The sequence below is a fragment of the Telopea speciosissima genome, chromosome 2 (genome assembly GCF_018873765.1).
Source record: "Telopea speciosissima isolate NSW1024214 ecotype Mountain lineage chromosome 2, Tspe_v1, whole genome shotgun sequence".
Classification (NCBI taxonomy): domain Eukaryota; kingdom Viridiplantae; phylum Streptophyta; class Magnoliopsida; order Proteales; family Proteaceae; genus Telopea; species Telopea speciosissima.
In genome coordinates, this window is record NC_057917.1 from 68292743 (window position 1) to 68306467 (window position 13725).

The following is a 13725-nucleotide window of genomic DNA, read 5'->3' on the forward strand; positions in this document are numbered from 1 at the left end:
AACAAACGACCAGCAAAGGAAAGGGAGGATGGGATCCATTGATTGATGTGTTGATTTGCATGGTGAATCAGAGTATGGAAGGTAGAGGATGTAACACGTCCAGTGAGGATGGGGAATTCCTAGATATTTACCAGGCTCTTGAACAAAAGGCATCTTGAGAATATTGGCCAGTAACGATTTACGTTGAGAACCAATCTTAGGACTGAAGTAGACATAGGATTTCAAATAGTTAATTTTTTGGCCAGAAATAAGACATAACTTAGTGGATTAGATCACAAGTTGATAATTACCTGTTAAAGGCCAGCAGAAGTACTTTGGAATATCTGTCTGGTTTCCTGAAAGAATATGAAAATTTTTTTCCATGTCCATTTAGGACCTTGATTGAAACAATACTGTTTCAGTTGTTTCAAGCGATGACCTTAGCATGATGCAAAAGTTGTAGGTGAAGAGGGAGTTTGTGGTGTGGAAGCTCTCTCTTTGTACTCTCTCATCCTAAGTTTGCAAATGATATTTTCTTTTCTTGGGAGCTTGTGAAGATATTGTTTAATTTGATAAATGGTGATGGAGGTGATGGTGCTATACTAGCTCCAACCTCCTCAAGTCAGTTGTTCAAATGCAATCCTGTAGTCCTTTTTGTGAGCTGTATCATGATCCTAATATCCTATGATACATAAGTCGGAAGCTAGAGCCAATTAGAAAAAAGAAAAAAGTTTTAAGTTGTCAAGCCACCAGCCTAGGCAGGCTTCCTTTTCTAGTACCAGTTGTGGGGTGTATGAAACACACTCCTTTTGTTTGAACTGTATTGCATGCCATAGAAATCTTTAATGCTCCTTTTCATTGAGTGTGGTATGTATTATGTGTGATGTATTTGTTTTTGTAGTTGGATTCTACTCTAAGCATATGCTTTCTATTAATTAGAAGCTACCTTAAGTGTAATTAAGTATGTGGCATACATGAGGCCAGAATTCAGAATTTTCTGAAGATCAGAAACAGAAACAAGAACCATGGTATTCTGGTTTTTTTTTTTGGGTAACTGGATTAAGTATTTATTTAATGATTCGTCTCATATTCTTCAATGACGAACGTAGTTCACTTGACTAGAAAGTGTGTTTTAGGTGGAAGTATGGTTGTTCCCTTTTGTTTTATTTCCTTTTTGATTAGTAAAAGAATGTCTATGCATGAGCATGTTTTCGCAGAAGCAGGTGTTTGAGCAGTTATTCTTTTGCAGAGTGTTGAAGAAGCAGAATGTCGTAGAGCATTTGATTCAGCTACTGAGGTCTATATGTCTGCTTTTGACCGCTCAAGGCCTCCTGAGGAAGTAAGTATGACTTCTGTACAACTTATTGGTGATGATTACTATATTCTAATATTTGTTATTGTAGGTTGCTCTAAGGGAAGCACACGAGGAAGCAGTTCAAAAAGCACTTGCTGCATTTAATGCTAGTGCTGTAGGGGCTGGTTCTGTTAGACAGAAATATGAGAAGCTTCTCCAGAACTTCTTCAGAAAGGCTTTTGAGGTGATTGTTTATTTCCTTTGAACATTTCTATTGAAATGAGGCTGTACAGAAAGTATGCTTCAATGTAACATATGCTTAATATTTGTAAGTTTGTATTAAGATTCTCTTCTATTATTTCTGGCTTCATGATGTCGAAAGTAGTTTGTGGAAAGACCATATGTTATACAGAAGGGATTCCTCTTCTGGACCCCATCTCTTCATCCAATTTTATTCAGCAAAGAAGGTTTGTAACCATGTCTATTGCCTCTTTTGGAGTTCCTCAAGGCTCTCTCAAACATATCCTTGGGTTCATGTGAGTTTTCCACTTCTTCACTCTTGGTGAGAAGCGTGAAACTCTCATGACGATTCTTATTTTCATTATGCCTTCTTCAGAATTCTTGGTCTTCATAAATGTGAGAGTGGGGAATTAAATGAAGGTAACAAATATGTATAGGGGCATTTAAGTGGACTGAGGTTGGGGCTGCTAGTGTGAAATTAGGGGTTGGGTCTTGGGAACTAATCACTTTGTGCAAAAATGGTTAAGACCATCTACAATCCACAGCCCCAGCCTGCAAAAGTGGGACTTGCATCATGCTACAGCTCTTTATTTAATCGAATCAAGATGATCGTATCTGCCACTTCTCCCCCCGTGTCAGTGTACAGTTTAATACTTTGATTCTTCTAGAAGTGAGGCCCTTAAGCTAAACTTTGACAGTTGCTGCCTTTGCTGTCTGGTCCAGCTTGCTTATAAGGTCCATTTTGGGATTATGAAGGAAACAATAGGGTTGGTGGTTCTCAACCCTGCCTGAACTGGTCAGACTAATAAAACAGCTTTATTGAGTCTGGTCTGCTAGGCTGATTATTAAAAGGGCTTGGCTGGGCATCTTTCCAGGGTACAGTGGGCTTGTAGATGTCCCTTAAACTCAGCCTGAGCGTCAGTCCAAGTGCCAATCATAGCCTTAAGCCCAGCTTGAACCAGTCTGATGGCCCAATTTTAATGCATTTTTATTATGACTAAGAACAAGATTATTATTTAATATATCATTTATTGCACCTTTAAGTTTTTAAAGCATGCCACTGGAACGGTCAAAGCCACCAATTATAAATGGGCTGGCATCTAACCCACTTATCTCCAAGCCCATTTAGTAACAGGGCAGGTTTCGGTTGTGCATAGAGCCCAAGCACCCTATTACTCCGTCTCAAGCCACCTGATTGCCACCTTTGGTAAACATCCTAATGGTATATTTTGGCCCCTTTGAAGATGCAAAATGATGTAGTTGCATTAGACAGTAAACCCATAGGAGGCTGTTCAAAACTAGAATTCCAGAATTCAGAATAGCTTGAATGATCTGATCGATCACCCCAGCCCTTTATTTATAATAAAATCTAGTTACATAAGAGATACAAACCCCCCCAATCCTATTCCTACTAGGAATTCCCACTAGAACTAGGAATCCCCAATAGGAATCGTATAAGGGGGAAAAAACAGAAATAAAAACACAAAATAGAATGCCCAAAAAGTCCAGAATACCCCCACGGTATTCTGGTTACATTATTCAACACTCCCCCTCACGTTGGAGCAAAGATGTCGATCATGCCCAACTTGACTAGATTAGGATGAAACAACTTTCCAGGCAGTCCCTTGGTGAAGACATCAGCAAGTTGATCCGAAGAAATCACAAAGGGAATACAAATCTGCCCACCTTCTAATTTCTCCTTGATAAAATGCCTATCCACCTCAACATGCTTGGTACGATCATGCTGTACCGGGTTGTGCGCTATACTGATTGCAGCCTTGTTATCACAGTGCAACATCATAGGAAGGCGAATAGGAATACCCAGATCTTGTAGCAGTCCTTTAAGCCAAAGTAACTCACAAATTCCCTGTGCCATAGCTCGAAATTCAGCTTCGGCACTAGAACGAGCAACTACATTTTATTTCTTGCTACGTCAGGTGACAAGATTTCCACCTACAAAGGAACAATATCCAGAAATAAACTTCCGATTTGCAAAACCAGCCCAATCATTATCGGTGTATCCTTCTATCCGTAGGTGACCATGTGAAGACAAAAGAATGCCTTTTCTAGAAGCCGACTTCAAATAGCGTAGAATACGAAGAACAACCTCCATATGAGAAGTGTAGGGATCATGCATAAATTGACTCACAACACTCATAGCAACAGCAATGTCTAGACGAGTGTGTGAAACGTAAATCAACTTCCCTACAAGTCTTTGGTACCGGCCTTTATCAACAGCCTCACCATCATTTTCCTTGAGCCGAACAGTAGGATCCATAGGAGTATCCGCAGAGTGGCAGCCAAGCAAACCTGTTTCGGCCAACAAGTCTAGGACATACTTTCTTTGGGAGAGAAATATGCCTTTTGAAGATCTGGCCACTTCAATCCCAAGAAAGTATCGTAATTTACCTAGATCTTTAATCTCAAATTCCTGGCTAAGGAAGGTCTTCAACTGTCTGATCTCATCACTATCATTGCCAGTAACCACTATATCATCAACGTAGACTCTAAGAACAGTGAGTTTTTCACCAACCCTCTTGATAAAGAGTGTGTGATCAGCATTACTCTGCTTATAGCCCACAGAAACCATGGCCTTGTGGAATCGACCAAACCAAGCCCGGGGTGACTGTTTCAGCCCATACAATGCACGCTTTAGCCTACACACTTTTCCTTGATTTCTGTCACAAGAAAACCCTGGTGGAATGTTCATGTATACCTCCTCTTCCAGTGCCCCATTTAGGAAGGCATTTTTAACATCTAGCTGTTGCAAATCCCAACCAAGGTTGACTGCACATGACAATAATACCCGAACTGTATTCAGCTTTGCAACAGGTGCTAAGGTCTCCTGGTAGTCCATGCCGTATGTCTGAGCAAAACCCTTGGTCACGAGTCGTGCCTTATATCTATCCACGGTGCCACCCACCTTCTGTTTCACCACAAACACCCATTTACATCCAACAGTTTTTTTCCCAGGTGGAAGAATCACAAGCTCCCATGTGTTATTTTTCTTCAAAGCCTCCATTTCTTCCATCATGGCTGCCTTCCACTTTCCATCTGATAGAGCTTCCTGCCAAGTATTAGGAACACAAACAGAAGAAAGGGAAGAAATAAAAGCACGAAATGATGGGGAAAGGGAGTCATAAGAAACAACATGAGATATAGGATGCTGAGTGCAAGTCCTGACACCTTTGCGAAGGGCAATAGGTAACTCAGGAGAAGAAATATTACTGGGTGGAGAGGCAGGTTCTGGATCCATGTTTGGCAGTTGGATGGGTACTGGAGCAACAGTTGATTGAACCTGCTTATGTTTCCTTCCATAGGTCTTCATATTGCTAACATCAATCCTCTTCTGAAATTCACTAATAGTCCTCTGGACAGGAGTTTGGGCTGGAGTGGGCTGCTCCCCCTGTACAGGAACCTCTCCCCCTGACTCGGGGGGAGGACTAGAAGTAGGCTGAACAATCTCTCCCCCTGACTCAAGGGGAGGACTAGAAGTGGGTTGAACAGACTCAAGATAAACAGGCTGGAGTGGAGGTGGAGAGTCTACAGTCAACACATCTTCACTTACACTCTCCCCCTGAAGATGTGGGGACACATAGTAGGAGACACTCTCATGAAACACGACATCCATGCTGACAAAAGTCCAGCGGGATGGGGGGTGATAGCACTTATACCCCTTCTGTGTAGCTGAGTATCCCAAGAAAATGCACCTAAGACTACGTGGATCAAGTTTGCCCGGGGACCTAGTATCCCTGGCATAGCAGACGCAGCCAAACACTTTGGGTGGAACAACAAATGAGGAAGAGCCAAGTAATAGCTCAACAGGGGGTCTAGAGTTAAGGACCCTACTGGGCAGCCTATTAATCAAATAGGCTACAGTGAGGACAGCATCCCCCCAATAAACGGAAGGGACGTTCCGGGCAAACAAGAGTGCACGAGCGACCTCCAAGAGGTGGCGGTTCTTCCTCTCAGCCACACCATTTTGGGCTGGAGTATCAACACAGCTAGTTTGATGGAGGATCACATGGGCAGTCAGGTATTTTTGGAATTGACCTTCCATATACTCGCGCCCATTATCACTCTGTAAAATTTGAATAGTGGTCTGAAATTGAGTTTTAACCATCTGGTGAAAGTGTTGAAAACATGAGGAAACCTCACTCTTATTGTGCATAAGATAGACCCAAGTAAACTTAGAATAGCAGTCAATAAAAGTCACATACCACCGATGCCCCGAAAGTGAAATTTTCCTACTGGCACCCCACACATCAAAATAAACAATATGAAATAAAGAAGTTGATCTTTTATTGGAAATGGGATAAGTTGAACGTGTCTATTTGGCCAAGACACAAGGCTCACAAAAGAAGTCTTCTTTATGACAAGAATTACCTAATGCTGGAAATAAAGTAGATAAAGTACCTAAAGGTGGATGTCCTAGTCTAGAGTGCCATATGTGTAGTTCAGAAGAAAAAGATGCTGGGGAACAAAGCCGAGAAGGTAAAGCCTGTGTTGCTGCAGGGTCCCCATCAAGCAAGTACAATCCGCCATGCACTTTACCCAATCCAATCGTCTTCCCCGAGTCCAGTTCCTGAAAAACACAATGAGTAGGAAAGAAAGTCACTTTACAGTTTAAGGATTTAGTGATACTGCTAATGGAGAGAAGATTAGTGGTAAACTTGGGTATATGTAGCACCGAAGATAAAGTCAGAGAAGGGGAACAGCCAATGGATCCTTTCCCTGATATGGAGGAGAGGGACCCATCAGCAATTTTCACTTTGTCCTTACCAGAAGCAGGAAAATATGTGTTAAAAAGGCTGGAGGAACTTGTCATGTGATCAGTAGCTCCAGAATCTATAATCCAAGGAGTGGAAACTACTGATGTACAATGACCACCAAAGGAAATACCTGTACGGGCAAAGCAGGAACCTGAATTGGCAGCAGATGTAGTGGGGGCAGCAGATGTGTTCAACAGACGGCGGAGAGCTTGAAGTTCGTCCTGGGAGAAACCGATGTCAGTAGTGGGAGCTGAAGTTACACTTTCAGTGTGATTGGCCTTGTTTTTAGATTTAGCACGACCACGTTTGCTCTCAAAATCAGTAGGCTTCCCATGAAGTTTCCAACACTGAGCCTTAGTGTGATGTGGTTTGTGGCAATGATCACACTTCACAGGCTCTTTAGTAGTAGCAGTAGCAACAACATTATCAGCAGAAGTGTCAGTAGTAGTCTGTGAAGCTGATCTGGCGACCTTAGGAGTAATCATCATAGCAGCCCTCCTTGTCTCTTCACTGTGTACATATGAAAAGGTTTCCTCCAAAGTGGGGAAAGGAACTCGACCAAGAACCTGTACCCGAATAGGGTCATAATCATCATTAAGTCCAGCAAGAAAATCATATACCCGAAACTGATCCACAAAGGTATGGTAGGCAACAATATCTGCAGCAGTGGTAGGCTGGAATCGAGCATAGTGATCCAGTTGCTGCCATAGGCACTTGAGGGCAGCATAGTACTTAGTGACTGTCATCTCCTTCTGAGTAGTGTTTTGAAAAGTCTTCCTGATCTCATAAACCTGAGCACCATTCCCTGAACGACCATAAGTACCCTTGACAGCAGTCCATATCTGAGTGGCAGTGTCAAGGAGAAGGTACTGACTAGAGAGGTTAGTGGTCATGGAATTCAGAACAAAAGACATCACCATTGCATCATTGGCAGCCCATTTAGTGCGGGCAGCCCCTTCTTTAGTGGGTTGCTTGGTGGTACCAGTAAGGTGGCCAGTGAGTCCCCTGCCTGCAACAGTCAGGGATAATGATCTGGCCCAAATCAGATAATTGGTACCATCAAGTTTGATGGCAGCAGCATAGGGCAGGAAATCATTCCTGGTCTGATCTCCGCCAGAAGCAGCCGAGGTAACCTCTGAGTCACCCATAAGATATAAGGCAGCAATGCAGATTGCAAAAAAAAACTGATTTTCCAAAAAACTGCAGAAATCGATCTTGAATTGGGCAGAATTCTTATCTTCAAAAAACAGCAGTACTTTGGTGTTGAAACAGTGTCGATTGCAGTAATTGAATCAGGGAATAATCCCTCAAAAAAACTTCCCAAACAGCAGCCTATAATAGCCAAATCGATAAGGTGTCAGGGGTTTGAAAAACCCTGACAGTTGAGATCGATAAGAGAGGAAGTAGGCTGCAGCTTTGAGGTCTTCAACCAATTTGAATGCAGATATGATAGTTGCTGTCGATAGGCCTGCAATGATGCTCCAACAGAAAAACAATCGATCTCCCACTGTTATGAGATCAATTTCCACAAGAGTTGAAGCAGTCCCAAATCGCAGAGATGAACAATGGCAGCAGCTATCGATCTGATTTAGGGTTTTCAAATTGAGGTGGGATAGAGGGCAGCACTCGAACCATTCTTGTATCACCTCATAGGTGCTGCCCTAGAAGGGTTTAGAGGACCAAAGAAAGAGAAAGAAGAGAGAGAGAAAAGATCGAAGAAGGGAGAAGAAGAGGGAATCGATGGAAGGGGGGAAGGGGTTTCTTTTTTTCTTTTTTTGAAAATCGAGAAAGGCTCAAAACCCTAGCTCTGATACCATGTTCAAAACTAGGATTCCAGAATTGAGAATAGCTTGAATGATCTGATCGATCACCCCAGCCCTTTATTTATAATAAAATCTAGTTACATAAGAGAAACAAATCCCCCCAATCCTATTCCTACTAGGAATTCCCACTAGAACTAGGAATCCCCAATAGGAATCGTATAAGGGGGAAAAAACAGAAATAAAAACACAAAATAGAATGCCCAAAAAGTCCAGAATACCCCCACGGTATTCTGGTTACATTATTCAACAGAGGCCAATGTGCGGGATTGGGAGGGTCTCAACTCTCAAGGTGCTGATGGCAATCCAATGGGTTAAAAAGACCTTGGGGTATATATATTATAGGGTCGGCCATTTATTTTTTTGGGTTTCATTGTTATGAACCTAATTTATAAGTCCATAAAGTGGGGGTAAAGTTAGCACACGGAATTAGTAGTTAACTATTTGGGTTAGATTAGGATACATAATAGTAAGGTAGAGTTCTATTTTTAATCTATTTGCTTGATTAAGTGTATTAGAGTGACTAGGAGTCTTTTTATGAGTCAATTTAGGCATTTTAGGTCTTTATGTATGTAATACTCTCCCTTTCGATTGAACTATTGAAGATGATTTGAGTAAAGAATGAGTTTTTAATTTAAAAAAAAAAAGAGAGAGTTCTGGGACTGTTGAGCTTGACACATGGGATTGGTATCCAAAACCTGACTGTTCTCTTCTTCTTTTCCAGTGATTACAAAGCCAGTTTCTGCAATTCTGCTCTATTCTTGTTTTGTTTGCTTATTTGTTTTCTGTTTCAAGTTCTAATTGGAATCTATGTTCTGTGCTTGTGCTTGTGGATTTCAGTCACTATGTAATCAATGTTATTGGCTGACACACGGGATTATTAATCAATCTTTAAATACTGCCATCGAATTCTGCTATTTTTGTTTTCTGAACCAGAATGCTAGTACCAGCAGGAATGCAGGATTTCTTCATAATTGATAATCTGGCCATCAGATTTTGATCCAACTTCCACGATCATTCACCTATCTGAAACAGTTTTCAGCCAAACTTACCTAGATCAGACTTGTCTTTATTCTGTTATTGGTTCTATCTTGAAATCTCTTTGGTTCGAGCTCAGCCTAACCATTTCAATCTTCCAGATTGGACATAGGGGTCATATTAGATTGGTTATTGGTTGTCTTCATGGTCCTTGGAAGTTCTGACACTTCATTTGAGCTGTTAATTTAATATGTGCGTGGAGGAATATATCATTCCATTAATAGCGCACATCTACCAACTGATTGGATAGATTGTTGCCCTGATATGCCATCCTAGCTTTGGAATTGTTATGCTTTATGTGTTTCGGCTTGAGCTTTATTTAAAGTCATGCTTGTTACAAGGACTAAGCTAAGCATGTCTTTCCTCACTTCTCCCATCGTCATTTTAGTTATACCCCTGGCTCTTTTAGCTCCTTCAATCTAAATCAAATTACTCCTCCATACTAGAGCATCTTAAGGCCTCTGTTGTACATGGCCATACCACCTCAAACGACTTCTCACAGTTTATCATGTATCAGTGCTACTCCCAAATCAGCTCTAGTTTGTTCATTCCTTGTTTTATCTTTCCTAGTTTTACCATACATCCATCTCAATATCCTAGTAATTCAATGTATAGGTTACATTAAATGGATATAACTGGTTAATCCTAATGTCATGAGATTGGATTTGAAGTCTCACATATCCTCTTACACATGTGTTTCATTCAAACTACATACTGATCTAGTGATGCTGATTCTTTGGATTGACCATTGATCCAGGACTACAAAAGGAATGCATTTATTGAGGCTGACGTTAAATGTTCAGAAACATTACAGAACATGGAAAAGAAATTGCGAGGTGCTTGTAATAATCCTGATGCAAAAATTGATCAAGTGATCAAGGTAAGCTCTTTCTTCAGATGATGCTTTGTGTGGATGAATTTCCATAAATATTTGGGTTTCTACTTCTGATACTTTTGTGTTTGGGTTGCTAAGCCTACAAATTGTTATGGGAAGGGAAGGGTGAAAAAAAGGGGAGGGGGAGATGATAATAATATTCTTTCTGTAGTTTCTTTTTAATCCCATTTACTGTTGAACTTGGCAATTGGAGACAAGTAATTTAATGCATTTTTGGACCATCTGTACAGTTGCTAATCTTAATCATCATTAGAATGAGAAACATTTAAATATTCATTCTTTGCAGTGTTTTATTTTTTTGAAGTAATGTAAAATATATTAATCTAGAAGTGTTTTACAGTAGAGTAAAAATGATAAAAACTTGGATTATTTCCTCTGTCAGTATATCATATCTGGCTGACAGTGGGTGGTATTTTCACCCACATATCTTTTCCTTATCATTCATTGTTATATCTATTCATTAATTGGTATCAACTGATCAGTTTATTGATTGATATTCATGCAGGTTCTTGATGATCTACTATCTGAATATGGAAAGGTATCTCATGGCCCAGGAAAGTGGCAGAAGCTGGCAACCTTCTTACAGCAGAGGTTCGACTCATCTTTCTCTCACTCCCTGCCCCCAAAGTTGTACAATTTGCTCTTATCTAATAATATTTACTTTCCAGTTTGGAAGGTCCAATACTTGACCTTATGAAGAAGCAATTAAATCAAATTGGATCGGAGAAGAGTGCTCTCGCGTTGAAATGTCGCTCAATGGAAGACAAGTTGGGATTGCTTAACAAGCAACTGGAAGCAAGTGAGAAGCACAAATCTGACTATCTGAGGCGTTATGAGGATGCCATCAATGATAAGACGAAGCTGGCGGATGAATATACAAATCGTATTACAAATTTGCAGAGCAAATCTAGCTCACTGGAGGAGAGGTCTTTGAGTTTATCAAAAACATTGGATTCTGCCAGGCAGGAATCCTTGGAATGGAAAAGAAAATACGAGCAGATATTTGCAAAGCAGAAAGCTGAGGAAGATCAAGCCAATTCAGAAAGAGCCGTTCTCAAATCCAGGACTAGTGCTGCGGAAGCAAGACTTGCTGCTGCTCGTGAACATGCTCAGTCTGCTCAGGAGGAGGCAGAGGAGTGGAAGCGAAAGTATGATATTGCTGTTAGAGAAACCAAGGCTGCTCTGGAGAAAGCAGCAGCAGTGCAGGAACGGACAAATAAGCAGACACAACTTAGGGAGGATGCTCTGAGGGAAGAATTCTCAGCCACTTTGGCTGAAAAGGTGAAGGATTACCTCTCTCTCTCTCTCTCTCTTTCTCTGTTGTTCTTGATTAAATATTCATGATGATTTCATTCTTAATTGATAACAGGAAGAGGAGATTAGTGACAAAATAGCAAAGATTGAATATGCTGAGCAGCGGTTGACTACGTTGAGTTTAGAATTAAAGGTTTGTTTTTTAAGGCATTGCATGATACCCAGATTGATGGCCACATTGTCAGTTGGTGATCTTCCACAATAACACACACAGTAGGATACCAGACAATAATATTTTAGATGTGGTGAATTGAGTGTTGGTAATTACCAAAAAAAAAAAAAAAGAATTGAGTGTTGGACTGCCCTTTGAATTGGTCATCATGTATCCACATATAGTTCATGAAACTGGTTGAATCTGTAGAGATTCCAGTTCATACCTGCATATGAACTATAACAGATATGACCCTGGATTCTTGCATGGCACCACACATCCAATTCATGAGTCGACAGGACCAGATATGGATACATGCTTCATAGGTTACTTGGAGTACTTGATATTTAGTATATACTCCAACTTTCTTAGACTTGTATGTGGATCTGATCTGAAGAAGTCATAAGCCATCCCTTTATGAGATCTGGCTCTGAGATCTATACCCAAAAATGGATGCAGATCCAAGTGGAGTACACCAAGAAATATGGACCATGTGCCAACTATAGTAGTTAAAGTTGCATCAATTTGTTGCCCTGGATAAATGTCTATTCAGGTTGGATACATTCAATTATTTTACAAATTTACTTTTGCGATTAAACAGAACCTGTTTTTTGTATGTGGGTGTGTGTTTAGTTTTGCACATTCTTGCACACTTGATGATGTGTGCTAATCAATGTACAGGCTGCAGATTCAAAACTGAAGAGCTATGATTTGGAAATGTTAGCCTTGAAACTTCAGATCAAAGAGGTGGGTGAAAAGCTAGATACCGTGAATGCTACTGCTCAATCATATGAGAGAGAAGTCAGGATACTGGAACAGGAGAAGAACCATCTGGAGCAAAGGTATTCGTCTGAGTCGAAGAGGTTTGAAGAAGTTCAGGAAAGGTGCAAAATTGCTGAAAAGGAAGCTAAGAGAGCAACTGAGCTGGCTGATAAAGCACGAGCAGAAGCGGTCATTGCGCAGAAGGAAAAGAATGAAGTTCAGAAGTTGGCAATGGAGCGATTGACCCAAATTGAGAGGGTTGAAAGGCACATTGAGAGCTTGGAAAGAGAGAAAATTGACCTTGTGGATGAAGTAGAAAAATTCCGTGTCTCTGAGATGGAGGCCTTGTCCAAGGTTGCTCTACTGGAGGCCAGGGTTGAAGAGAGGGAGAAGGAAATTGAGTCACTTTTGAAATCAAACAATGAGCAGAGGGCAAGTACAGTTCATGTTCTTGAGAACCTCCTGGAGAATGAACGAGCAGCCAGAGCAGAGGCTAGCAGAAGGGCTGAAGCCCTATCAGTGCAGCTACAGTCCACCCAAGGTAAATTGGATCTTCTCCAGCAGGAGTTGACCTCAGTTCGTCTCAATGAAACGGCATTGGATAGTAAGCTCAAAACAACTTCACATGGGAAACGCCCGAGGGTTGAAGACTATGATGTGGGAATTGATTCTGTCCAAGATATGGATGTTGACAGGGTAATCAGAGGAAGGAAAAGGTCAAAGAGCACAACTAGCCCATTGAAAGTGACACATCCAGAAGATGGAGGCTCCGTTTTCAAGGGCGATGAGGATAACAATCACAGTCAGCAAAATGAAACAGAGGATCATACCAAGTTCACAGTGCTGAAACTGAAGCAAGAGCTCACAAAACATGGTTTTGGTGCTGAGCTGCTTCAGTTAAGGACTCCCAACAAGAAGGACATACTTGCTTTGTATGAAAAACATGTGATCCAGAAGTAGTACCAGTCTCTAGTGTAGGACTTGTATAGGGTAGCACTGTAACCTACTGTTTACCGACCCATAAATTCATAATTGGAGAAGTTGAGTTTTCAAGTAGGGATCATTTTAAAAAAGCGGCCCACCTTAGCCAAGTACAAGTTACAGGGAAACTTCTATAACAGTGTAATTGCGGATTGCAACACTTAGTGAGAAGAATTACCGTTATTTTAAGCTTTGGTTTGTATTGGCTGCCAGTTCTGGAACGTTTTGTGTTTGCATTGGATTGGATTTGTTCTTCCAGAATGGGTTTTTTTTTTTTTTTTTACAAGGAATGATACCCAGAATTGGAACAGGGCAAGTTTACTAAATCAGCATGCCATAGTTCCATGGTGGATCGTATTTTGCTAAATTATTTTGGTCAGCATTAGGTTTAACTTCCCTGTGTGATTAATTTTATCGTACTAATGGCAGTAGAGATGAGACAAGAGACATTATGTACAATGTTCAAAGAGAAATCCTAT

General features: G+C 40.9%; 1 protein-coding gene across 1 annotated transcript in view; it reads left to right on the top strand.

Annotated features, from left to right (window-relative positions):
* The window catches only part of LOC122651619 (guanylate-binding protein 1-like), a 33998-nt gene extending 20563 nt beyond the window's left edge, over positions 1-13435 (top strand). Inside the window, exons 8-14 of the mRNA XM_043845086.1 lie at positions 1229-1318; positions 1383-1517; positions 9901-10023; positions 10544-10629; positions 10707-11319; positions 11408-11485; positions 12185-13435. Of these exons, the coding sequence (XP_043701021.1) occupies positions 1229-1318; positions 1383-1517; positions 9901-10023; positions 10544-10629; positions 10707-11319; positions 11408-11485; positions 12185-13225 (2166 nt within the window). The 3' untranslated portion in view covers positions 13226-13435. The remainder of the gene's footprint in view (positions 1-1228; positions 1319-1382; positions 1518-9900; positions 10024-10543; positions 10630-10706; positions 11320-11407; positions 11486-12184) is intronic.
* The last annotated feature ends 290 nt before the right edge of the window (positions 13436-13725 follow it).